Consider the following 27210-nt stretch of genomic DNA (forward strand, 5'->3'; position numbering starts at 1 on the left):
TCTGGCCCCCACTTTCCTTTTCTGAGGCACAACCCTGGGGATTGGAGTGTGGGCAGACACAGAGAGGTAGGAGGAAGAGGAGCAGATTGAGCCCTCTCTCCTCTCCTGTCTGTGTGTGTTGGGGGGGGGGGGTTGTTAGTGCTGGCTTTGGGCAGCATGAAAGCTTAGCTTAGCGACCACTGGCCGCGCGCATCGGGTCCCCCATGCCAAGGCTCTTAAAGGAGCCAACGTACCTGTACGGCGTTTTGTGCAGGGCTGACAACCTGCCGACGTTTATGTACATGTGACATTTGGGAAGTGGTTAAAAAAAATGCTAATGCCTAAAAGTGATTTTAAACGTTAGATTTTTTTTTTAAACAACAAACTTGTCATGCTTACCTGCTCTGTGCAATGGTTTTGCACAGAGCAGCCACCCATTCTCCTCTTCTGGAGTCCCCCATCAGCACTTCTTTCTCCTCCTGGCTTCAAAATGTCCCTAGGGCCCTATATGCCCCAAAGTAAAAACGTCTGTCTTTATAATCACTCACTTCCTTCTCCTGCCCAGGACTACATGTCCCATGAGGCATTGCTCCTCACACATTCACATGTTGTATGTGTGTTGCACGGTGTATACTGACACGTATGAATGGTTTACGGAGCTGTATGTGTGCTGCACTGTGTATACTGACATGTATGAATGGTGTACGGAGCTGTATGTGTGCTGCACGGTGTATACTGACATGTATGAACGGTGTACTGAGCTGTATGTGTGCTGCACTGTGTATACTGACATGTATGAACGGTGTACGGAGCTGTATGTGTGCTGCACTGTGTATACTGACATGTATGATGTACGGAGCTGTATGTGTGCTGCACTGTGTATACTGACACGTATGAATGGTTTACGGAGCTGTATGTGTGCTGCACTGTGTATACTGAAACGTATGAACGGTGTACTGAGCTGTATGTGTGCTGCACTGTGTATACTGACATGTATGAACGGTGTACTGAGTTGTATGTGTGCTGCACTGTGTATACTGACATGTATGAACGGTGTACTGAGCTGTATGTGTGCTGCACTGTGTATACTGACATGTATGAACGGTGTACGGAGCTGTATGTGTGCTGCACTGTGTATACTGACATGTATGAACGGTGTACGGAGCTGTATGTGTGCTGCACTGTGTATACTGACATGTATGATGTACGGAGCTGTATGTGTGCTGCACTGTGTATACTGACATGTATGAACGATGTACGGAGCTGCATGTGTGCTGCACTGTGTATACTGACATGTATGAACGATGTACGGAGCTGTATGTGTGCTGCACTGTGTATACTGACACATATGAATGGTGTACGGAGCTGTATGTGTGATGCACTGTGTATACTGACACGTATGAACGATGTACGGAGCGGTATATGCATTGCACTGTATTTCCTGATATGTAAACAAATAATGCATTCTGTATGCAGGCCAACTTATCAGCTGACCAACTAATCGATTCTGAAAATATTTTCATAATTCATTATAAAAGTTTTACTGATAGAAACTCTGCGCTCTCTCAGAAGAAAGTGATCTGGGAAGTATAAAGTGACCAATAAAAAAAGAAACAATCTCTGAAGTATGACTATAGGATTGAACAGATGACCCCCACCACTTTCATCAAGCTGGGCACTCAGCTTTGTCCTATGAGCCGTCTCCTGCCCCCTCCCATCTTTCCACTAGCAGCATGCGCTTCTATTCTGATACTTACGGCCACAATAGTTTTCTGTTGCCTAAACTTTAGTGAGCAGCAGCAGGTTTAGTTAGTATGTGAGAGTGAGAGAGAGAGAGGGGTGTGTGTAGGAGACCCAGGCAGCCAGCCAAAGTATAGAGGAGAGAGAAGGGGGGCGAGATGTGACCCACACTCCACCGGTGGCTGCAAAGCTCTAAAACGGGGTGCAGCCATGGGCTGCAAGGCCAGCAAATTGTGCTGCCCCAGATCCAGGAACAAGGTAAGAGTATTATAGTGTACTGTTACTTCTGTTTGCAGTCAGAGGAGGTAATGGGCAGATATGAACCTTTCAACTCTCCCTGAGTTTCGCATTTAGGGCTCGTTCGCACCACAAAAACGCATGCGAAATGCATACGCACGTTGACGTGCAATTTTTAACACATCGCATTTTGCATTATTGTCCATTGAGTTTCAAAATATTTTTTCTCTACAGGGTAAAAAATGTATTTTTGGAACTCGTCTGACTGCATTAGATTGGCATGCGATCTTGAGACTTAAAACGCATACGTACTGCATTTTATGCAAGGCACCTGTATGGTGTGAACAGGGCAAATAAAAAGCAATGGTTTGTGGCTGTCCTTGTATTGAATGATGCTCGCTTGCAGTTGTTTTCCTAGGCAGTTCTGTGTTTTCAAACTTTATACCTGGAAATGTCAATAATAATAATAATAATAATAATAATAATAATATTATTATTATTATTATTATTATTATTATTATTATTATTATTATTATTAATATTAGATAGTGCCAACCGTTTGTTCAGCGCTTTGCAACATGGGGACAGACAGGACAGTTAGAGCCGGTTCACACAGGGGCGACACAACTCTTTGCGAGGCGACCTGGACGCGACCCCAGCGCAACTTGGGCGACTTAGAAGGCGACTTCAAGTCGCCTCCAGGACAGGCGACTTTCCAGTGGCCAATCAAACTAAAATCAGCTCTGTGGGAGGGGGAGGGGTTTGACTTAAAAACAATTTTTACTTCCTGAAAAGTCGCTGAAGTAAAGACAGCGATCCGACTTCTGAGGCGACTTCCATTGAAATCAATGGATACAAGTCGGATTGAAGTAGTACAGGAACCTTTTCTGAAGTCGCAGCGACTTCAGTAGTGTACATGAAGACGGCTCCATTCACTTCAATTGATTTTCTCAACAGCGCGACTTGGGGCGACTTCAAGGCGGATCCCAAGTCGCCCCTGTGTGAATGGGCTCTCGCAATACAATTCGATACAGGAGGAATCAGAGGGTCCTGCTCGTTAGAGATTGCAATCTAAAAAAAGTGATTATCAGGATTTAGGCTCGGTTCACACTTGTTGCGATGCGGGGGACCAGCGCGATTCCTATGCGGTTTCCCACAACGCAGCTGACTCCACAGACGGTTCACGCTGCTCTCTGCGAACCGATGCGAGTGTCAATAGAAAGTTAACGACGCCCCCAAATTGTGAACTGTGGAATTGGATCGCATGGGTCTAAACAAACATGCGATCTGATTCCAGTGCAAACTGTAACCATTTTTGGTGCGAATGTAATGCGATTTCAGCCATACATCGCACAGACAATGCGGTGCGATGTCTGGGATTGCATAAGTGTGAACCCAGCCTTAAAGTACCAAAAAATACCTAAATAACCTAAATAACACCTAAATAACCTAAAATATTTCATATACTAGGTTCACATTGACAGTGGGAATAAAATCATGCAAATTCAGCTGAACTCGCACGATTTAATTCCCGCATGTCAGTCCCGACTTCAGGGGCGCTTTCAGAGACATCTGTGTGAGTTGTTGCACAGATGTCAATAAAAATCGACAAAGTCGACAAAAGTAGTACAGAAACCACTTTTGGGAATCGGTGCGGCGCAGCAAATGCGGCATCGCACCAATTCGGATGGTGCCATTGCTGCCGATTTGACATGTCAAGTCGCATACCAAATCGCTCCAATGTGAACCAGGGCTTTGGTAGGTATACAACAGGTGATAGACTTTAAAGCGGAGGTCCACCACCAGAAGTGCCTGGTTACTAGGCAGATTGTCCTAATCTTCCACTTCCTCGTCCGTGGTGGTCTTATTTCTTCTCCTCCTCACGCTGCCTCCTGGGGAATGGAGAGTGGTGTCTTCTGGGACCTTGTGTGTCTCCCAGGAGACATCCGCATAGTGCCGCGCGACTCGCGCATGCGGGAACCAGGAAGGGAAGCCGCAACGCTTCACTTCCTGATTCCCTCACGGAGGATGGCGGCGGTGCAGCTGAGACCCGAGCGATTGCTCGGCTTCGGTTGCCGACATCGCGGGCACCCTGGACAGGTAAGTGTCCTTATAAAAGTCAGCAGCTACAGTGTTTTGTAGCTGCTGACTTTTCATTTTTTTTTTTTAAAGCCGGACCTCCGCTTTAAGCCCTGGTTCACACCAGTGCGGCTTTGAAATCGCGCTACTTCAGCACCATTTCGAAGCTGCAGATCAGTGCAATTTGGACCTTCGATTTCATTGTGGCTTCATTTAACAGAAGTTAATGCAAGTCACAAAAAAAAAATCGCAAAAAAAGTAGTGCTGGAATTTTTTTCGACGTTGCTGCGACTTGAGTCACAACAATTAAAAACCCTTCCACTGCCAACAATGGGGTGTGACTTGTCATGCAATTTTTTTTTTTTTTTTTTTTATTTTTTTTTATTTTTTTTTAATTTTCCATGTTGCAGTGGTGTGCGCTGAAAACAGTACTGCATGTGCTACTTTTTCTTAGTGTAGTCCACCGCAATCCACCACGTTGCGGTCAATAAAAATGTGTGCTATTAAATAAAGTTTGTTTGAAAAAAAAGCTAACAGTGTGATGTTCTGCCACCAGCACATTGGCACTGCTGTGATCTTACCGCGTGCCGCAGGTGTGACACAGCCCTTAAAATCATTTCTAGTTATTATTGTACTTAAGAATACAATGTGATGTGACTGCATTGTTTTACTTCCTTCCTGCCATATTTTTGTGATTTTGTTTTTACAATTGTAGAACGTCCCTCTATTGGTTGTCTGTGTCTTGGGCAGCGTATTCTGAACTATCATTCACCCCTGTTCTAGATTTTCTGCCGCTGTGTGTGTAGCAAAAATACAGCTATTGCCGTTCTGTTGATTGTGCCACTGGAATTGCAGAAAATTTGTTTTGTTCATCTGTGCAATATGACTGTTGTGCTGACATCAAACAAGTGCCATGCAGCATTTCCAGATGACTAGGACATTGAAGATGACTTGGGAAGGCTTGGCACTTTTAAGGGTCACACCATCTACTGCAACCCATGTAATACCTATACACGTGACCAGTGCTGGTACAAGGTCATCCAGCACTCGGGGTATAGATGCCAAACTGCGCCTTGTAACAGAAGCATCCCTGCAGTAAGCCACTGCAGCCAGGGCAGCCCCTGCCCACCCCTTGTCCCAGGTCTGCGCATGACAATGCTAGTTGAATGCAGTGGCATTTGTTGTAAATGGCACCCCAACGTACCTGCACAAGACAATGAGCTACAATGCAATATGCACGGCAACACAGGCTGCCTACCAAAAAATACTGTATTCTTTAGCGCCCATTCACACCATGTTGTTGCGGTAATGTGGGGCAACTCTGTGCGATTCTGATTGGCACCTCAATGCACCTTATGATGGACATGCATTGCTATGAAGCAAACAAGGTGTGTTGGGGTACACTGCCAAAAAATAGTGAATGTGCTATCTTTTTATTTTTGGCAGCACGCCACAAGCCACATTTGTTTTCTTCCATTGTGGTGCATTGCCGGTCCATTCAAAATAAATGGGCTGCCTTAATGCATTGCATGCCATAACATGCATTAAATGTTCCATGGAAGGCTTAAAGAGATCCTGTTCCCTTAAAGCAGATTAAACGGCACAGTGCTGTCTAATCTTCCCCTCTCTAAGCTTTTAAAAAAGCTGTCTGATCCTGCCACTTCCTGTGTCCCTGTGCTGACCACGATAATTGTGGCTGCTGAGCCCTGACTACAGTGGCATACATCCCTCCGTCATCCGCAGCTCTCCTGGATTGCCCGGGACTGTCCCGCAATTGACATGTCTGTCCTGGGTCCCGGGCACCTTCTTTCCGGGACAATACAATGTCCCGGAATAAAATAGAGGACACAGCCACACCCTACTAACTAATAACTACATTTCCAAAACTGGTTGCTAGAGCCAGCGCTGCCTGGCATCTTGCAATCAGTGACAATTTACTCTCAGACAGTGAGACTGGGAGCGAGGCCTGCGCCTAGTGCAGCAATGCTGTCCCCACCCACCTCGGCACTTCCTCCTTCTCTGGCACCCAGTGGCAAGCAGCAGGGACTGGTGTGATCTTCACTCTCCAGATGGTGATGCCACTTCTTTCCTTCTACGCACGTGGCTCATGCAGAGGGAGTGACATCGGCACTGCATCTGGTGGCAGGCTATGGGTGGCAAGCGGCACTGCATCTGGTGGCAAGTGGCACATTCACCTGACAAATAACCCGCCACCAAATTCCCCATCAACCCCGAGTATACATTACCCTCCGTGCCCCCTCATCTTTTTTTGGGGAAGGTGAGAGAGGGGGTGTGTCCCTGAATGGTAGTTTGGAAATGTGGTCACCCTACCCCTCCTCCTTGCCTGTGAGCTATGTGCCTGTGTCTCTGTCTCCGCCCCCCCTGCTATTATTAGAAATAAAATATAAATCGTCACTGCCAGCCCCTCTATTATAGCCAGGCATACCACACTGTATATGTGTTTTATTAAAACGAGGCATGTAAATACCGGTTCAGGATAGTCACTTGACTCGTGGCCACTCTACAACTCTGATCCAGGGCTACTGCAGGAGGGGCTGAGTGGCCACATGACCTCCCCAGCTGACATCAAAGGGAGATCTCGGGTCCTCCTACAGAAGACCTGGATCGGAGGGGTAGAGCGACTGCGAGTCATGTGACCAGCCTGAAGATGGCTCTAAAACAGTATTTACATGCCTCGTTTTAACAAAACACATATACAGTGTGGTATGCCCAACTATAATAGAGGGGCTGGCAGTGACCATTTAGAATGATTTATTTCTAATAGCAGCGAGGGGGGAGACAGAGACATAGGCACAGAGCTGACAGGCAGGGAGGAGGGGGTTCACACTGGAGAACGCAGCGGCTCACAGCAGGAGTCCGGTGCGTCTTAATTCACTGTATCGGGTCTGATTTCAGCCCAAATTTTGGGCTGAATTTGGACCTGAAACAGACCAAAAGACACACTGGAGCCACTGCGGAGATGTGTGTGATCGGCTCTCTATGGAGCCGGTTCAATCTCCTGCTATGCGAATTGGATGTGGTATGAATAACCGCTTGCCGACCAGCCGCCGCAGTTTTACGGCCGCAGGTCGGCTCCCCTGCGAGAGAGCACGTAATATAACGTCGGCTTTCACGCAGGCCACAAGTGGCGATCGCCGCCGGGCACACACGATCGCTCGTTACAGAGCGAGGACCGGGAGCTGTGTGTGTAACCAAAAGAAAGCTCTATTTGTGGGGAAAAAAGGACGCCAATTTTGTTTGGGAGCCATGTCGCACGACCGCGCAATTGTCAGTTAAAGCGACGCAGTGCCATATCGCAAAAAGTGCTCTGGTCTTTGACCAGCAATATGGTCTGGGGGTTAAGTGGTTAAAGGGGATGTAAAGCTTCATGTAGTTTCACCTTAATGCATCCTATGCATTAAGGTGAAAAAAACACCTTGCACTCTCGGGGCCCCCCAGCCCCCCCATTTTACTTACCTGAGCCACAAAACTCCGTGAGCGATGCTTTCCCCCAGCTTGAGGCAGCTCTTCAATGGAGATTAATAGCAGTGCAGCCATTGGCTCCTGCTGTTGTCAATCAAATCAATGACGCATCGGGTGCAGGGCAGAGTGATACACTTGGCGGCTATGGCCACCACTGTATCACCTGGGAGCGCGCCCGCAAGCTAACCCCTTTGGGAGAGCGCTTCCCAGAAGAGGGTTAGCTCTTGCAGGGAGGAGCCGAGACAGCCGCTGAGGGACCCCAGAAGACGAGGATTGGGCCAATCTGTGCAAAACGAACTGCACAGTGGAGGTATAGTATGTTTGTTGTTTAAAAAAAAAATTAACCCTTACAAACCCTTTAAATAAAATTTTAAAGAAAAAAAATATTTTAAGGCTACTTTCACACTGGGGGGTCGCGGACATTGGCGGTAAAGCGCCACGGTTTTTATCTGCGCTTTACCTTAGTTTTTGTGGAGCTTTTCGGCTGCTAGCTGGGCGCTTTTCACCCCTTGCTAGCGGCCGAAAGAGGGTTAAAACCTCAGCGGCGCTTTGCCAGTGATTTGGAGGCACTTCCCACTGATTTCAATGGGCAGGGGCGCTGTAGGAGTGGTGTATACACCGCTCCTACAGCGCCTCAAAGATGTGACTGGCGGGACTTTTTTGAGCGTCCTGCCAGCGCACCGCTCTAGTGTAAAAGGAGCGGCTCTTTCAGAGCGCTTTGCAGATGCTTTTTTTTAGCGCCTGCAAAGCGCCTCCGTGTGAAAGTAGCTGATGAGAAAAACATGAGGTAAGCAGAATTCTCAGAAGGAGGCTGACCATGGCAGCCACCACATTACCCTTGGTAATGAGAGGTTTACTTTAGGGAGTTGCTGGAAGCTATTTTTAACTTGGTTGATATAAAGGTATGTCCTTGAACCAGAAGATGACTGGTGGAAAGGAAGTATTGCTCCATACAGTACATACATTGTAATTTGTCAAATGTCTGGTAGCATTGCACAACAGAACATGAAGACGAAATGGTACTCCACACAAAACTTTGACTTTTGGGTTGTTGCACAAACTGGTGGGTTTAAATTGCGGCATGTGTTCCAATTGGGCAGACCTCCCCTACTTCCTGTCTTTTGGAAAAGGCTATCCCAGATACAGGAAGTGATGATAAATCTCCCAAACAAGAGTGCAGAAAGCTATAAACCCCAAAAGCAGATTGAATCCTTTCCCTGCACAGACTAAAATTTAAATAACAGATTGTAGTTGCACTTCACTTTTATGTGTATTACTGATGGCAGAAGTTGGGAGGAGGTTGTTTTAGTGAGCTGAACGAGTGACATAATTATGTTCTGAAAGTGACAAAGGTCAGCCTGCTTGACCTAGGTAAAAAGGCTCGGGTGGTGGTCCCTTGACCTTAAATGTCAGGTGCGTTTAGCTGAACCAGTAAAAGCAGAGAGCATTGACATTTGTTTTGACATCTAAAATATGAATGCTTTGCTTTAAAAAAATAATGTGTGTGTATGTATGTATGTATGTATGTATGTGTGTGTATGCGTATATATATGTATATATACATATATACATACATACATACTATTTTCTCAGAGATGTTTGAGGTCTTGTTTGTTTTTTCTGAAAATTGAAAACATTTTATACTTGCCTGCTCTGTGCAATGGTATTGCACAGATCGGTATTTTACCTCCTCTTCTGGGGTCCCCCTGCCAGCACTGTATTTAAAAAAAATAAAAAATTGGAGTGCCCCCATAGCAAGCAGTTTGCTATGGGGATACCTGTGCGGGCATGCTTCCGAGTCAGGCTGTGTGTGTCCATACAGACACGCACAGCATGGCTCAGAAGAGTGGGGCTACAGATGGGCACAGCACTGGATCACTAAGAGCCGGTTCACACAGGGGCGGCACGACTTCGTGGGCGATTAGGCCAGGCGACCTGAAGACGACTTCCAAGGCGACTTGCAAAATGACTTCTGTATAGAAGTCAATGCAAATCGCCCCGAGTCGTCCCTGAAGTCGTACAAGAACCTTTTTCTAAGTCGGAGCGACTTGCGTCGCTCCTATTAGAACGGTTCTATTGACTACAATGGGACGCGACTTGTCAGGCGGCTGTGTCGCCTGACGAGTCGCCTCAGTGTGAACTGGGTCTAACAGACTCAAGTAAATATTTGGGGAGGGAGAGAAGAAGCTAGTGGAAGGTCGTGTTGTTTTTTTTTTTTTTTTTACTTTAATTCAGCGAACGCATTAAGATAAAAAACTTTTTGTATGTTCACGGCATACAATTTCATTTTATACCATCGGCATTGTAATAACAATTTGATTTTTTTTTTTTTTTTTTTTTATATTTGACAATCCAATATAAGAAAAGTTGAAAAATCTCCTTCAATCAACTTTCTAGATTCCCTGTATGATTTTTAGATTCTCCTCTGCTTTTTACTTCCAATTTCTAAGGACCACATATCCCATGGTACCTTGCCTGCAAGCACATATTTCTGTACGGCTCCACCTCCTGAAACTCCTCATCACCTCTTTAGTTCAGAAGACAGACTCTGTGAAATGTGTGACGCAGTGCCTACTTACAGGGCATAGTGAATAAAAAAAGAAGTGAATGTGCAAGGATCTTCACCAATTAAAGACGAACTGCAGTCTGCCCACATAATTTGTAATAAAAACATCTTTGCCATTCTGAAGCTTCCCTCCAACCACTTTGCATATTATTTTATATATACTGTGATTCTTTACTTGCCAAATATGCTGCAGAAATCTCCCTCCACTGAGTCTGACTGCAGCCATTTTAACTGTGGGCAGCTGAAGCTGCTGTCTGTTTACTTCCTGGATTCACACACACACACACACACACACACCTCCAGCTCTGCAGCTTTCATTGGCCCTCTAATGACTCATCCCCCCCCCTCTCTTCCTGGCAAACTCTCACAAGAGTGAGAGAGCGAGCTGTGCATGTCATCATACACCTAGGCTTTTTTTTCCAGACAGGAAGTTGGCTGTATAAGGTATTTGGCAGAAAAAAAAAATGTATTATCCAAAGTTAAAACGACAAGGGCAGAAAATTTAATAGATGGAAAGTCAAAGAAAATACTGAAGATCCACTTTAAGGTTACAAGCTTCAAGATTGTTCAGATTCATAGACATGTAATCCCCCCCCCCCCCCCCCCCTGTGTTTAGCTGGTTAGTTGGCATGGAGGAGGAAGGAGGGAGTGTGCTGTCATTTATACTACTATGTATACACCCACATGTGTGACTCTATAGTCCCCTGGGCTGCTCAGATGTGATAGGGAGGAAATGCTCGGCATAGAAACACACTGAAAACTGAGCATGTGAAAAGTTGCTACCACAGGTGCAAAATCTCTCGCTGAATTGGGGGTCATGGACAGAAGGGGGAGATAGAGAGCAGTAGGATCAGCAAGGTTTTTTGCAGGATAAAGAAAACAAATTTCATAGTGAGTATGAACAGCATGTAATACACCATTTATTGAACATTTTTTATGATGTGGGTTTAGTGACACTTCAAGTTAAATAATCTTTGCAATATTTCATCCTTGCCACAAATGTGGAAGAATTTTCCAGTTGTTGAAAGTGAAAAACCCTTTTCATTACATTGCGCAAAGAGCGCTGGAATCAGTGTTAATTTTGGCAGCAAATTTCGATTTAGTTTTAGTCTTAGGACTAAAATGGCATTTTAATTTTAGTCCCATTTTAGTTTTCTGCAATTGTTTTAGTTTTAGTCGTATTTAGTCGACTAAATCTCCAGTACATTTTAGTAGACTAAAACTCATTTTGGTTGTCTAAAATCTAATGAGCGTTATTAAAGGGGAGGTTCACCCTAAAAACGACTTTCTCTTATTACACTGGCCCCCCACATTACAATACGATTATGCCTATTAGGTTTTTTTTTATGCTGTACATACCTTGGTACAGCTAATTCACCCGTGGCTTCCGGGTTGCGAGTCCCGCGGGAGTGGGCGTTCCTAACATGCTGGTGATTGACGTTTTGACAAAAAACGAGCTTCCCCCTCGCGCAAGCTGCGTCGCGATTGACGAAAGGAGCCGAACGGCGAGTCGGCGCTATACTGCGCCTGCACATCGCCGTTCGGCTCCTTTCGGCAATCGTGACGCGGCTTACGCGACGGGGGGGAGCTCTTTTTTTGTCAAAACTTCAATCACCAGCATGTTAGGAACGCCCACTCCCGCGGGACTCGCAACCCGGAAGCCACGGGTGAATTAGCTGTACCAAGGTATGTACAGCATAAAAAAAAACCTAATAGGCATAATCGTATTGTAATGTGGGGGGCCAGTGTAATAAGCGAAAGTCGTTTTTAGGGTGAACCTCCCCTTTTAAATTGTAATGCATTAGTTAACATTTCTCTACAATTTCCAAACTCATGAGATTTTTCACTCCAGCAGTATATAATGAGTTTGGAAATTGTAGAGAAATGTTAACTAATGCATTACAATTTAATTACGCCCATTAGATTTTAGACAACCAAAATGAGTTTTAGTCGACTAAAATGTACTGAAGATTTAGTCAACTAAAACAATTGCAGAAAACTAAAATGGCACTAAAATTAAAATGCCATTTTAGTCGTAAGACTAAAACTAAATCGAAATTTGACTTCAAAATGAACACTGGTCTGTAGTGCATGTTCATACCTCACTATCATAAATAATAACATATGAGATTTTTCACTCCAGCAGTATTTAATATGTTATTATTTATGATAGTGAGGTATGAACATGCACTACAGACCAGTGCTAATTTTGAAGTCAAATATCATTTCAGTTTTAGTCTTGACTAAAATATCATTTTAGTTCTAGTCCTTTGACTGAAATGCCATTTTAGTTTTAGTCTTATTTTAGTCGACTACAATGTTTTAGTTGACGAAATTAACACTGGCTGCAATGAAGGAACCATTACCAACTGGTGACAGACTAGCTATGATTAGTCCGTCTACACTAAAAGCTAATTTCTGATTGGGTGTTGTGGTTTACAGCATGTCTTTGCACTGCGTTTAAATAAGCCTTATAATGTGGCACCTTAAAGTTGCTATTTTACTCTTCCCAACAGCTGGCTCTTCGCCTTCTAGTCGCTTTGCTCATTGTATCTCCCTTCCCAGTCGTGTTGATATGCAGGAATGTGCATTGGCTGTTTTAAGTGCTTCAGTCCTAGCAGTACTGACCTGCGCTGCTCCCTCACATTCTGACACATATATATACACACTGCTAAGATGATGCTTACTCCTCTGCTAGCACACCCACACACTCTGCCATTCCCAGTGAGGAGCAAGCAAAGGTGCTGGGAGATTTATATTTATCTTCCATGATGTATCATGTGCTAGGGCAGGCATTGTCCTTGGTGGAGTTGAGAACTGCAATTCGCTAGTAAACCAAGAGTAAAGCTGGCCGTACACATAGGCTGAAGGAAATAAATCTACCAGATTCCTCCATTCACACTAAACGGCACAGATGGACAAATCTCCCCTGACAACTATTGTTTTCTAACAGCCAGCGACTGTCAGAATACCCCAATAATGGCTGCTTCTGGAAGGATGCAGCTGCTGTCTTTTTAGCCCCTTCAGTTTTCAGTTTGAAGGATGTCAGGCCTAAGTGAAAATGCCCATATTGGGCCCAAAGTGTCAATATTTTGTGTGGCCACCGTTATTTTCCAGCACTGCCTTAACCCACTTGGGCATGGAGTTCACCAGAGCTTGACAGGTTGCCACTGGAGTCCTCTTCCACTCCTCCATGATAATATCATGGAGCTCGTGGATGTTGGAGACCTTGCGCTTCTCCACCTTCCGTTTGAGGATGCCCCACAGATGCTTAATAGGGTTTTGGTCTGAAGACATGCTTGGCCAGCCCTTCACCTTTACCCTCTGCTTCTTGGCAAGGCAGTGGTCTTCTTGGAGGTGTGTCTGGGGTCGTTATGTTGGAATACTGCCTTGTGGCCCAGTTTCAGAAGGGAGGGGATCATGCTCTGCTTCAGTATGTCACAGTACATGTTGGCATTCATGGTTCCCTAAATTAACTGTAGCTCCCCAGTGCCGGCAGCACTCATGCAGCCCCAGACCATGACACTCCCACCACAATGCTTGAGTGCAGGCAAGACACACTTGTTTTTGTACACCTCACCTGGTTGCTGCCACACACGCTTAAAACAAATACGTTTATCTTGGTCTCATCAGACCACAGGAAATGGTTCCTGTAATCCATGTCCTTAGTCTGCTTGTCTTCAGCAAACTGTTTGCGAGCTTTCTTGTCCATCATCTTTAGAGGATGCTTCCTTCTGGGACGGCAGCCATGCAGACTAATTTGATGCAGTGTGCGGCGTATGGTCTGAGCACTGACAGGCTAACCCCCCACCCCTTCAACCAGGCTAACCCCCCACCCCTTCGAAGCTCCACCCACTCTGCATAATCTTCGCTTGGCAAAGATTATGCGGAGTGGGTGGAGCTTCGGGGAAGTGAGTGTGGTAATTAATTAATAGCTGTGCTGCAAAGTGTCCCTGGACAAATGTTGGCAACTATGCACTCTGTGGTTGCAGAAAGGATATTTTCTTCATGTATGGCCAGCCTAACTCTCTTAATCCAGCAATTGGCTTCAAGATTCTTATTTTAACTGGAGCCCTAATGAAGGGGGAGTGCTTTCTGACCGCTGAAACATGTTGTGTTTAATTTATTAGTTTATACAAAAAAAAAAAATAATTTGCACTCTTTTTATCCTTTTGGTCTGGAGCTTCTTCCATTAGTCCATGTTTTATGCTGGTGTGGCTGTGGCAGGTAATCTGCACTGTAAAGACCTTTTATGTTTATCCGTGAAAGTTCAAAAATTACTTTTACATTAGGCAATATGCGGTTACAATTTAGTGACCATAAAAACCAAGCAGCCAATCTTGATATTGTGAAAAAGGTTACATCACAAGTGCACAGCAGAAATGGCACACTCCTTCTTTTGGCCGTTTGAAGGCAAATTTCTCCCTGATACCTCCGACAAAAGGCCCATAAGGTTCTCTTACATTCTGCAGGACCAATCCTGTTGACAGAATTTATTATCCAGCTTTCTTTGAACAATATTTTTGTTCTTTTTTATTATCTAAATGACATCTGACCTCCAGTAGTATTCTGCAGGGACGTAACTGCCCCACAACTAGGACAGTCCATGGGACTCTTTGGTTTGGGGACAAAGTATCAAAAAACAAGGCCAACTTTCACAAACGCAGAAGGTAAACATTGTTTTAAAGTGGAACTAAACTTAAATTAACAGGTAGTATTTTATAGTAGAAAAGGCCCTGTATGTATCTAAAAAAAAAAAATATATATATATATATATATAATTTTCCCTCCCTGTCAATGTTTTTTTTTTAACCACTTCAGTACCGAAAGGATTTACTCCCTTAATGACCAGGTGATTTTTTTTTTTTTTTTGCGATGCAGCACTTTGTTATTTTAACTGGCAGGTGTGTGACGCTGTACTCAAATTTTATGTCCTTTTTTTACCACAAATAGAGCTTTCTTTTAATGGTATTTGAACACCTGCAGATTTTTTTGTGCACTCGCTATAAACAAAAAAAGACTAACAATTTTGAAAAAAAAAAAAAACAATTTTTTACTTTCTGCTATAATAATAAAAAAAAAAAGTTATGGACAAAAACTCATCAATTCCATGCACCTCGTCCCATATGTACAATATGAAGTAAAGGAAAGAAGGGTACCTAGGGACCCCAGGGACTATTTAAATGGTGCTAGTAGAAATGTAATAGACAACAAAAAAAATTAGAAAAATAATTTTATTTTTAACAATTAATAGATATATGTAAAAAAACATCAATAAGATGAAAATGTTGATGATCTCCAATGGTATATAAGGAAGATCAGTGAACAGCATTGACTTTGGTACTTGCTAAACATGTTTCGCTCTACAGAGAGCTTCCTCGGGAGCTTTTAGACAAGCAATGCTAGACATCAAAGAAAACAAATAGTTAGTTTTTGTAAACACATACAGTAAGCAACAGTATACATGCAAGACATAGCTTCATAATATTAGATTCAATTATATTGGGAAAAATATACATAATTTAGATTTGTACAAAAAATATGTTGTTCAATGGGTAAATGCACAAAGAATGGCGCCAAGAAGACTTACCACAAATAGAAAAGAGTTCCTTTATATGAAGAAGAGTTAAAAGCAGTAGAGAAAACAACAACACACAGGTAGTTGCTGACTGGTAGAGACCTGCACTCCGGTGGTACCGATGGGTACCAATAGACTAGATCGGGGCCATAGTGTATTAAAGAGCCTAGACAAAAAGGGTAAAATAAAATAACTTAAAGCGGATGTGCCACTAAAAAAATATATTAAAAGCCAGCAGCTACAAATACTGCAGCTGCTGACTTTTAATATAAGGACACTTACCTGTCCTGGAGTCCAGCGCCGTCCGCAGCAGATGACGAGCGATCGCTCGTCACCCTGCTGCTCCCCCCCTCCATCCACGGTGAGGGAACCAGGAAGTGAAGCGCTCCGGCTTCACTGCCCGGTTCCCTACGGCGCATGCGCGAGTCGCGCTGCGCCTGCCGATTGTCTCCCGCTGTGTGCTGGGAGCCGAGTGTTCCCAGCATACAACGGGGGACGGACGGGAAGTAAGGAAAAAACCCATCTTTTGCCCGTATCGTGTGGCCGGAAGTGGGTGCAGATACCTGTCTGTAGATCAGCGCGACTTCACTTTAGAGTGGAGATCCGCTTTAACTAACAATGAGTGGTTTAGGCACACATCACCCAAGTAGCTAACCAAGTTGTAAATAAACAATTAAAAATTGATTAATAAATACCTGGCTAGATCGAATAAATCACAAGAACCAATGAATATAACCAAAGGAGGATCCCTTAGATGAAGAGAGCTGCCGAAATGTTGCCCATAACATTTGTTCAAATGCTTCTAAATTCAAGCAAAAAGGTATATCAAACTGATATCTGATAAAATATAAGGAAAAGATATGGTGTCTGTTCACATCAGCAAGATATCTGTGAACCAATCTCTCTCTAGTTTAATCTGAGCCAGACTAAACAAATGTCACTGATCTGATCTGAATGGTTATGTCAGAGAGGCCAAATTGTAAATAAAACTTTTAGGTTGCAGGTGATTCAAATTAAAGTGACCATGTCCCTAAAACCCAACATATGGAATTCTTGCAAAGAAGTACTGAGATATTTGCTGACCACTACATTAGTACATATATAGGTGGGGTGCAGCGGCAACAACACATACAGTCCAAATGCAATGACCTTGTATTAAGGCCCCTTTCACACGGTGCTATTCGGCCGCTAGCGGGGCAGTTTTACCCCCCGCTAGCGGCCAAAAAAGGGTTAAAAACCACCGCAAAGCACCTCTGCAATGGTGTCCCATTGCTTTCAATGGGCAGGAGTGGTGGAGGAGCAGTATACACACCGCTCCTTCGCTCCAAAGATGCGGCTAGCAGGACTTTTTTTTCCGTCCTGCCAGTGCACCGCTCCAGTGTGAAAGCCCTCGGGCTTTCACACTGGAGAAACAGCAGCCACTGTTTCAGGTCGGTTTGCAGGCGCTATTTTTAGCGCAATAGCGCCTGCAAACCGCCCCAGTTTGAAAGGGGTTTAATGCAAAGACAGTTCACAATAAACTTGTTGGGAAGACAGCCAAACTGGGAGCACTCATTGCTCCAACAGCATGTAGAAAGCAGGCTTCAACCGACAACGTCTAGTAGGAGGGACAGAATGCAGCCTGGCTATCTTATGCGTAGGCGGGAGGATGTCCAGTGAAAATGCGAGCCCTACATTTTCCGTGCCGTTCATTCTGTTTCTTACAGATGGGGTACCTGTCCCTACTCTACCCACGCCAATGCACCCCAAGCTTGGAAGCCAGGTTCTGCCTTGGGGCAGCAGCATCCAACTGGATCCCTTCCCAAGTGACCTAGCAAACCATAGAGAAACCACGTTCCTCTTGATTTCCTCTCCAACTGCAATGCCGCTGCAGACAAGCTCCACTTGCAGTGGATAAAGTAGACTGCACCTGCCCATATTTCATCAGTTTAGGTCGATTTATATATTCTTCTACATATTTCTGGTAAAAAAAATGCAATAAGCGTATATTGATTGGTTTGCGCAAAAGTTATAGCATCTACAATATAGGGGATAGATTTATGTCTTTTTTTTTTTTTTTTTTTTTTTTACTAGTAATGGCGGCGATCTATGATTTTTATCAGGACTGCGACATTGTGGCGGACATTTCGGACACTTTGGGATCATTGACATTTATACATCGATCAGTGCTAAAAATAGCCACTGATTACTGTATAAATGTTACTGGCAGGGAAGGGGGGCGATCAAGGAGTTAACTGTGTTCCCTAGGTGTGTTCTAACTGTAGGGGGGATGGGACGGACTAGGGGAGCAGACCGATCAGTGTTCATACTTAGTACTGTCTCCTCTCCCCTGAGAGAACGGGATTTGTCTGTTTACACACACAGATCTTGGTTCTCGATCTGTCACGATCGATCGCGGGTGCCCGGCAGTTATCGCGACCACCGGGCACACGCATCAGCTCCGGGGACACGTGGTGGGCGTGCACCTGCTGTGATGTTTTAAAGGAGCGATGTACAGCTACAGCGATTTGCGCAGCCATGCCAACCTGCCGCAGTATAACTGCGCCGGCTGGTCGGCAAATGGTTTATTAACTTAAGGTTTATAGTCTTGATATCAAATGCAAATGCAACTGTATTCAGAAAGATAATGTGCCTCACCTGAGTGGGTGGGGTATAAAAAGCCTGTATTCTTGTTCTATACACAGTTCCAGTTTTGCAGCTAAACTAGTCCTGCCTAGTTCTTGGTTGCAATATGTGGCTAGAATATCTGATATCTATGTTCAGAATGGAGGAAGCGGTATACTGACAGAAGCGTTCAAATGCAGTGTGGGATGGTTCCGTCACAGATATCCTGGTCCTCAACTGTGCTTTGTGGTTCCTCCCACCAACCCCTACATCATTACAGGACACAGAAGTGAAGTAGGGACCAGCAGATGACACCATTGGGAACAATGGGAGACCAGAAATCTGCCGCTCTTGGAAGTTTTCAGAAGATTTTAAACCCTGCATTCGGGAGCCGCCAGTCACGGCATGATCTGCCCATTCTAAAGTTCTTTATTGTAAATATCTCCTAAACCGTGGAGGTTTAGGGGATATTTCAAGCACCTATAGGTAAGCCTTAATATAGGGTGTACAACCAGTTTAATTTAGGTTTTAGTTCTACCAACAGGGACACTTAATTAAATGATCAGTTTTGGATAAAGTCTCTGGGCCAGATTCACCAAAGAGATAGGACGGTGTTTCTCCTGATACGCCGTCGTATCTCTGTTTCTATCAATGCGACTGATTCATAGAATCAGTTACGCATAGATAGCCAGAAGATCCGACAGGTGTAATTGTTTTACACTGTCGGATCTTAGGATGCAGTACCGCGGCCGCCGCTGGGGGGAGTTTGCGTCGTAAACCAGCGTCGGGTATGCAAATTAGGAGTTACGGCGATCCACAAAGATTTTTCCTGTCGTTACGGCGTCGCAAGTGTTAGATTTCCGTCGCAAAGATAGTGCACCTTTAACATGGTGTAAAAGTACTCCACCATGTTAAAGTATGCCTGTCTTTCCCGCGTCGCTTTTGATTTTTTTTTTTTAATCTTTTATTTTTCCCGGCGTAAATCTTTTTTCACGTCGCGATTCACAAAACGTCGGCGCGTCGTAATTTCGCACAAAGCACGTCGGGAAATTTGCGACGGGAGCATGCGCAGTACGTCCGGCGCAGGAGCGCGCCTAATTTAAATGGTACCCGCCCCATTTGAATTGGACCGCCTTGCGCCGGACCTGTTTACGATACACCGCCGCAAATTTCCAGGTAAGTGCTTTGTGGATCGGGCACTAAATCGGAAAAATTGCGGCGGTGTAACGTAAACCGGTTACATTATGCCCGTTGTACGTGAATCTGGCCCTCTGTTTCCAGAATCCATTTTCAGACCATTGTTTCATTGTTCCAGAAGAGGGTTAAATGACAACATAGAGCATCTGGTACAATATTGGCTCATGCTCTGCCATCGTTGGCTCACCGTGGATGTACACAAACTCCCTGCACCACTTTTATTAGCAGACAGCACAAATCTCGTAAACACTTGACATTACAAATGCAGTTGGCATGAGACCGGAATCTGTTTCTCAGTGCAGCAGACTGTACATTCCTTCTAGGGATCTGTCCGTATGGAGCTTGGCGTGGGGAGGGCTTTCTGTACTCCTGCTGCAACAAGGACAAGTTCAGGGAGGGGAGAGGGTCCTTACTATGACGGTAACTGACATCCACCCTGTAAGAAAAAAAACACAAGTCTTTATTTTTACAAATGAACAAACCCCCACATTTTAAGAACTCCCATGTAAGAAAAATATTGGTTTTGCTGCTGAGATCTTGAAATACAACTCATAAAGATATATTGGTTTCAAAGCTGAGAGGAATGAACACTACTTATTGAAATAGTACAGCAACAGTTTAAAACAAACCCGGTGGGATGGCTGCCCAACCGAGTACACTCACAGATTCCAGTAATGCAAAGAGCGGAATGCAGCCAGACTGATAACGGCTATTAAGAGAGCAGAATGTGGACTGGCTGTCTTGTGCCCAAACGGGATGAAGTACAAAGGAGATTTGTCTTTATGCATTCACTCCTAATTAGGAACCTTTCCCATACTGCTAGTACTGTCCCTAACAGGGGGGTACTTATCCCTACACTACCAACTCGCAAAAAAGCATGCCTAGCCTGAGAGCCAGGGCCTTTAAAAAGGCTCTGCCTGACCCAAGATGGCTGCTAGGGTCACATGGGGTGACAGCATTCAATAGAAGAGCTTCCCCAGGAAACCATGAAGGTACCCTGTTCCTCTTAACTTTGTCTCCAACAACAGTGCTGCTGCAGAAGAGCGTCACCTGCAATGGAGAAAGTAGACTCCACCTGCCTATGTACATGTCCATGAATTTTTATGAATTCAGAAGTGTCTCATACTGATGCCATCGACATAAGCTGAAATCCCATTGCCACAAGGCTGGCCATACAGTATACAATTTTCTTTTTAAAATTTCTTTAGATTTACTTTCAACTATTTAGTACAAGGGCCTGCCTGATTGCATACACATTGAAAGTGTTTAGGTAAATCTCAAAAAAAAAATTGTATAAGAAAATTGTATAATGTATGGCCAGCCATATTTTTCCTTTGGAGCACTAACGTTGTCACCCTAGGACTTTGAAATTACATTTTTTTTTCCAGGGGTTGTGCTTTGGGTCTAACCGATATCTAGTTTAGAGTCCTAATGAAGTAAGGGGCATGTTGAGCCCCCAAAACCTATTGGCCACCTTGTGTTTCTTTCCTGTTCTCATTGGAGAATTAATAAAATACCATGTTGGACTCAAGGAACCTTTGTTTGGTGACCTTTTTTTTTTTTGTTTGTTTGGAAAGCATGTGAGGGGTTATAATCCTTCCCTGCTCTATCCAAACCTGATGTAAAAAGTTGGACGTATACTAGAGCTGCATGATTAATCGCGGAGAGAATCGCGATTTCGATTCTCCCCGCCCGCGATCTCCCCGCGGGATGACCCGCGATTCTTCTGTTTTCACCGCTGGTTCCACGTAACCAGCGTGGAACGCAAATGGCGCCGATATCAAAACCGACGTCAGCAGCCTGCGCCGCTGGATAGATGCCTGAGCTTCAAGTCTCAGTTCTGTACAACAGTAATTTGTATCCATGCGCCACCCAGTGGTTGCCGGCGGTACTGCTTCTGATGTATTAATCCTTCTCACAGTTCTGTACAACTGTGTGTATCCATGCGCCACCTAATGGTTGCTGGCAGTACTGCTTCTGATGTATAAAAAAAAAAAGAGACCAGTGATATGTCTATAATGTTAAATACCATATAACTCCTATGAAAAAAGCAGAATCAAAGTTTGATTCTGCTTTTTTCATAGGAGTTAAATGATCTTTAACATTAAAGACATATCACTGGTCTCTTTTTTTTTTATATATTCATATTTTTCAGATAAATCACAGGTTTATTTATTAATGTTTTTTTTTGGGGGGGGGGGGTTCTGGCATAAATTTTTTGAGAATCGTGATCTTTAGTCTAAGCAATCGTGATTCTCATTTTTACCAGAATCGTGCAGCCCTAACGTATACTAAGGTGACCAGATTTTAAAATGAAATCCGGGGACATATTTTTTTTTTTTTTTTTTACTAGTAATCGAGGCAATCAGCGACTCTCTGCCGGTTGCAACCCGCCTCACAGTCTATCAAGTCTTGCTCTTTGGGCACCAGCTACTACTGGGTGGGGAGCGGGGGAAGATCACTCCAACAGGGAAGGCAAGGAGATAAGTGGGCAGGCGGCTGGCCGGGACTTGAGCCAAGGCAGAAGAACATGCGAGCGGAGCTAAATGGGCATGTGCCCGAAACTGAATAAATATTCCCTCCGCTCAGACCAGCACATGATCATCAGAAAGGGGTACAGATAATGGGGGGGGGGAGGGAAGAATACACCCCCCTAAGCTAGTAGGAGTGGTGGAGCAGATTTTATTTTTATTATTCTGCACTTTCTGTCTTTGAAATTGCCCCAGCCCCTGTTCAAATCCAGTCCGGGGACAGACTTGGTCCGGGGACAGTGTAATCAATCCGTGGACTGTCCCCTGAAACCGGGGATGTCTGGTCACCCTAGCGTATACACATGAACTTAAAGTAAGCACCTACTCTTTGAATGTGTGGGTTGGGCTCCACAGAAGTCGTGTGTGTGTGTGTGTGTGTGTGTGTGTGTGTGTGGTAAATAATATGTAAGTTCTAGTAGTTTACTTTTTTTGAGTGAATGTTTAGCAATAACTGTGTACTCTTCTTCAGGAGTGATAAGGCTGCCAGCAGGGTCTCTGTCATGATACACTGAGTAAGGGGAATGTGCAATGTTGGAGCAGGATTCACGTTATTTATTCTCTAGCTGGTTTGATGTTCCTGCATCTTCAAAAGCCCTGCATCTTCAAAAGCACAGCACAATCAATACATTTAGACCCATATATACAAAGATGTGTTATTCCAAAATAAATCCTTTTCAGGAGACGTGATAAAGGTTCATGAATGACATGCATTAACCATTAAACCAACTATCCTTTTTCATTACAAAGCTCTAAAAATGTACTGTACCTAGCAACTTAAAAGAGAGCATCATGTATTAGTAGTATTAAAGGGGTTGTAAATGTTAGTTTTTTTTTATTTTCTAACCACATGAGACCCGCGCTGTAGACGAAAGACGTCCACAGCGCGGCTCTCAAGTGCCGGGTGGATGTCCCTGGACGTCCTGCTATTTACATTCCCCGGCGTGTCACGTGATGGCGATGCGCGTGCCTGGCGGCCGTGATGTCCGCCAGGTACTTGCGATCGGCAGTGACAGAGCAAGGACGTGGAGCTCTGTGTGTAAACACAGAGCTCCACGTCCTGTCAGGGAGAGAGGAGACCGTACAAAGGGACACAGATCATCACCTCCCCCAGTCAGTCCCCTCCCCCCACAGTAAGAATCGCTCAGAATCACTCACAGGGAATACATTTAACCCCCTCCTCGCCTCCTAGTGTTAACCCCTTTCCTGCCAGTCACATTTTTACAGTAATCGGTGCATATTTATAGCACTGTTCACTATATAAATGTGAATGGTCCCAAAATAGTGTCAAAAGTGTCCGATATGTCCGCCGCAATATCGCAGGCCTGACAAAAATCGCAGATCGCAGCCATTACTAGTAAGTGATTACAGTAATTGTGCTGTCATCCCAACGTAAGACGACAGCACAATTGATTTAAACATAAGCTATTTGAAAACAGTATACATAAACATTTTATACCTGGGAGCTCCCCCTACTTTATTAGCTATGCGTGAGATCTCACTTAAAGTTCTTGGTCTTGGATCTTCTTTTCTTCGCTAGCTAAAGTGATCTGTAATCCACAGTTTTGATGAGTCAAATTGAAGTGAAAATGCTCCTGGTGTAACTGCAACAACTATTTTAAAATCGCTTGAAATGTCAAATTAGATAGGCCTCAAGCTTTCTCAGTTTCAGTTCCTCTGCTCCTCTGTGGAACTATAAATCTCAGTGAGGCCTGTATATGAGTCTAACTGTGTGTAAACTTAGCAAACTGTGGGTCGTGACCCGCTCACCCACTGGATCGGAGCTCCGGGTAGTAACTTTTGTTCAGGGTCCTGTGACTGCAACTTGCTTCTCCGTCAGCTCTGTTCAGCTCCGCTGGATGGATCCGGTTCTCTGATGCTCGGATGAGTGTCTCTCGGTCTCTGCAATCCGGCCACTGTCCTCTAGCTCTCCGAGCTCAGCCTTTCGCTTCCCAGCAGCTCGGCATCCACCTCCAGAAAGCTTTTGTTTACACTCCTGTCTCCCCTCGTCTCCAAGGCAACCAAAATCCTCAACCCAAAACATCTCTCTGCATTACCAGTATTTGGGTCTCTCCTCGTCTCCAAGGCAACCAAAATACTAAACACAACATCTCTCTGCATTACCAGTATTTGGTCACTAGATGGCTCCAAATACTTAAACATAGAAATGTCCATAGACGTTGTATTAAAGTATGCAAACACACATCAATATACAAGAATGTCAGCGCTACACTAGCTTAAAGGAACCTATTTAGAAAAGAAAAAAAAAAACCTTTACAACCCCTTTAAAATCATACATTATGTCCAAAGCAGGCAGTATTACTTTAAAGCTGAAATGTCAGTTGTGGGTGGCCCTGACAGCATTGCCTGGCTTGACAAACTTCAACAGAGTAATAGAAGGAGCAGTAAATGCAACAAATCATGTGTAGTTACTTGACCAGTATAGTCCAGAGGTACCCAACCTACCTCTTACTGTTATACCACTTATACTCCAACATCCCCATTTCTTACCCTCATAAAATGAGACCACACCTTAGTTTTGGAGTAAAATGGCCACAACGGCCTATTTATTAACACACTAAATAAATGCTCCAATATTAAAAATAAAACAAAATATAAACAATTTGTTTAACCCCAGTCTGTTGATCTTTGACGGCACCCTAAACTCCAACACATTTACTACTAATACACTGCGGGCCTTTATAGCATGATAGGCCTCCAGCCGTAGAATCAGCTCAGAGACAACCCCCATCCTGCAGTGCAACCATTACAGTATTCCATCAACCTTTCAGCTGGAATACACCAGAGGGGCACATACTACTGATGAGCCCCCAACCCCTTTCCATAACATTTGTTTACTGCCACCGTCAAAGATCAACAAGAACACCTCTCCTCAGCTGTTAGGACAACCGTCTTTCAATGCTCCTGAAAGAAAGAAAACGCACAAACACACCAACAACATATAGGCAGGGCGGGTGGGAAAACTGCCTCCTCCTTTCTCTTCCCCAGCTTACTGTTCCCGCCTCTCTCTAAAATACTGCCACTCCCCCTCGGACTTTCTTCTCAGTCACCTCCCCCCCTCAGTATTTCCTGTTAACCCTATGTGTTGTATCCCCTAAACACACTGTCATGCCCGGCCCTGCACTACTCCTCTTTTGTCTTTTATATTCCGGGCCTCACTGTTCAGTAATTCAGACAGCCACGGGTGTTGACTGTTTAAAGTGTAAGTAAACCCCCCTATCGTTTTCAGCCAAGGAAGCTGCCATCTTGGCCTCTGTTTAATCTACAAATGCCATGATGCTGCACATGTGATCAGTTATGACACGAGCCATTGGATGGTTTGACAGTTTGGTTGAGAGCACAACCAATGGGAGTGTTACATTTCCGGCACGTGCCAGAAATAAAACTGTTTTATGGATGGGTTTACTTCCGCTTTAAATACGATAGCAGGCAAGGGAGATTTCCTCCATCCATGCTATTTACCATGCATGGGGGAATCGGGTAAAGTCATATATATATATATATATACCTCACTACAGATGTTTTATTAGTAGATCAACAGGTAATGAGCATACCATGTAAGGGTAGGGGGGTTAGTAGTAGGCGGATGGTACTTCCTCCATGCCACCCCCCTTTGTTTGGGCGCCAAGCAAGGGTCAGATGAAAGGCCAACTTCGGCACTGGTTTGTCTGGGCTACGCTAGGCACCTATAAAGTGATCACTTGATCATACATGGGGTACCTTTACTCTGTGCCGTTTCCATGAATGCCCTGGGGCAAGGCTGAGGCTGCCATAGGAGAATGCTCAACCTTAACTGGTTCCCAACTAGGGATGAGCCGAACGGTTCGCACCAGAACCTTCGAACGGACCGACCGTTCGCGCGAACATTTAGAACCCCATTGACGTCTATGGGACTCGAATGTTCGAATTCAAAAGTGCTAATTTTAAAGCCTAATAAAGTTATTGTCGTAAAACATCTTGGAGAACCCGGGTCTTGCCCCAGGGAACATTTATCAATGGAAAAAAAAGTTTTAAAAACGGTCGTTTTTTCTGGAGCAGTGATCTTAATGATGCTTAACCACTTCAGCCCCGAGCCTGTTTTTCAGATTCGGCGTTTACAAGACTAAAACAGTTTTTTTTTGCTAGAAAATTGCTTAAAAACCCCCAAACATAATAAAAAAAAAAAAAAATATATATATATATATATATATATATATATATAATTTTTTTTTTTTAATTAAAAAATAAGACAACAATAAATTTGGCCCCATTTTTTTATATATTGTGAAAGATAATGTTACGCAGAGTAAAATGATACCCAACATGTCACGCTTTAAAATTGCGCCCGCTCGTGGCATGGCGTCAAACTTCTACCCTTAAAAATCTCGATAGGTGACGTTTAAAAAATTCTATAGGTTACATTTTTTGAGCTACAGAGTAGGTCTAGGGCTAGAATTATTGCTCTCGCTCTAACGATCGCGGCGATACCTCACTTGTGTGGTTTGAACACCGTTTTAATATGCGGGCGATACTCGCGTATGCGTTCGCTTCTGCGCGCAAGCTCGTCGGGACGGGGCGCTTTAAAAAAATTGTTTTTTTGTTTTCTTATTTATTTTGATTGATTTTATAATATTTTACACTGAAATAAAAATAAAATAAAAAATTGATAACTTTTATTCCTTTTACAAGGAATGTAAACATCCCTTGTAATAGAAAAAAGCATGACAGGTCCTCCTAAATATGAGATCTGGGGTCAAAAAGACCTCAGATCTTATATTTAGACTTAAATGCAAAAAAAAAAAAAAGAAATTTTGTCATTTAAAAAAATGACAACAAAAAAATTGTCTCTTTAAGACGCTGGGCGGGACTGACGTTTTGACGTCACTTCCGCCCAGCAAAGCTATGAGGACGGGTGGGGGCCATCTTGCCCTCACTCGCGTCCTCACTGAACAGGCAGCAGCACCCGATCGCCTCCGGTAAGCGGGGGGGCCCCTCTCCCGCCACCGATAACGGCGATCTTGCGGCGAATACGCCGTTATCGTTTACACGGCCGCCCACTGAAGAGATGGATATCTCGGGTGTGGCAGCAGCTGCTGCCGTTACCGAGATATTCATCTTTAAAAACAGGACATATATATACAGTGGGCGGTCGGTAACCGGTTAAAAAAAGGAAAAATTCCTTTAAATATCGTACCTGCTGTAACTGCTGGGTGTCTATA

The 27210-nt window shown here is 44.2% G+C and overlaps 1 protein-coding gene across 1 annotated transcript in view; it reads left to right on the plus strand.

Annotated features, from left to right (window-relative positions):
- The first annotated feature begins 1740 nt into the window (after nt 1-1740).
- CCDC69 (coiled-coil domain containing 69) overlaps nt 1741-27210 on the plus strand; it is a 78195-nt gene continuing 52725 nt past the window's right edge. The window contains exon 1 of the mRNA XM_040345057.1: nt 1741-1977. Within this exon, the coding sequence (XP_040200991.1) occupies nt 1930-1977 (48 nt within the window). The 5' untranslated portion in view covers nt 1741-1929. The remainder of the gene's footprint in view (nt 1978-27210) is intronic.

The sequence above is a fragment of the Rana temporaria genome, chromosome 3 (assembly GCF_905171775.1).
Source record: "Rana temporaria chromosome 3, aRanTem1.1, whole genome shotgun sequence".
NCBI lineage: Eukaryota > Metazoa > Chordata > Amphibia > Anura > Ranidae > Rana > Rana temporaria.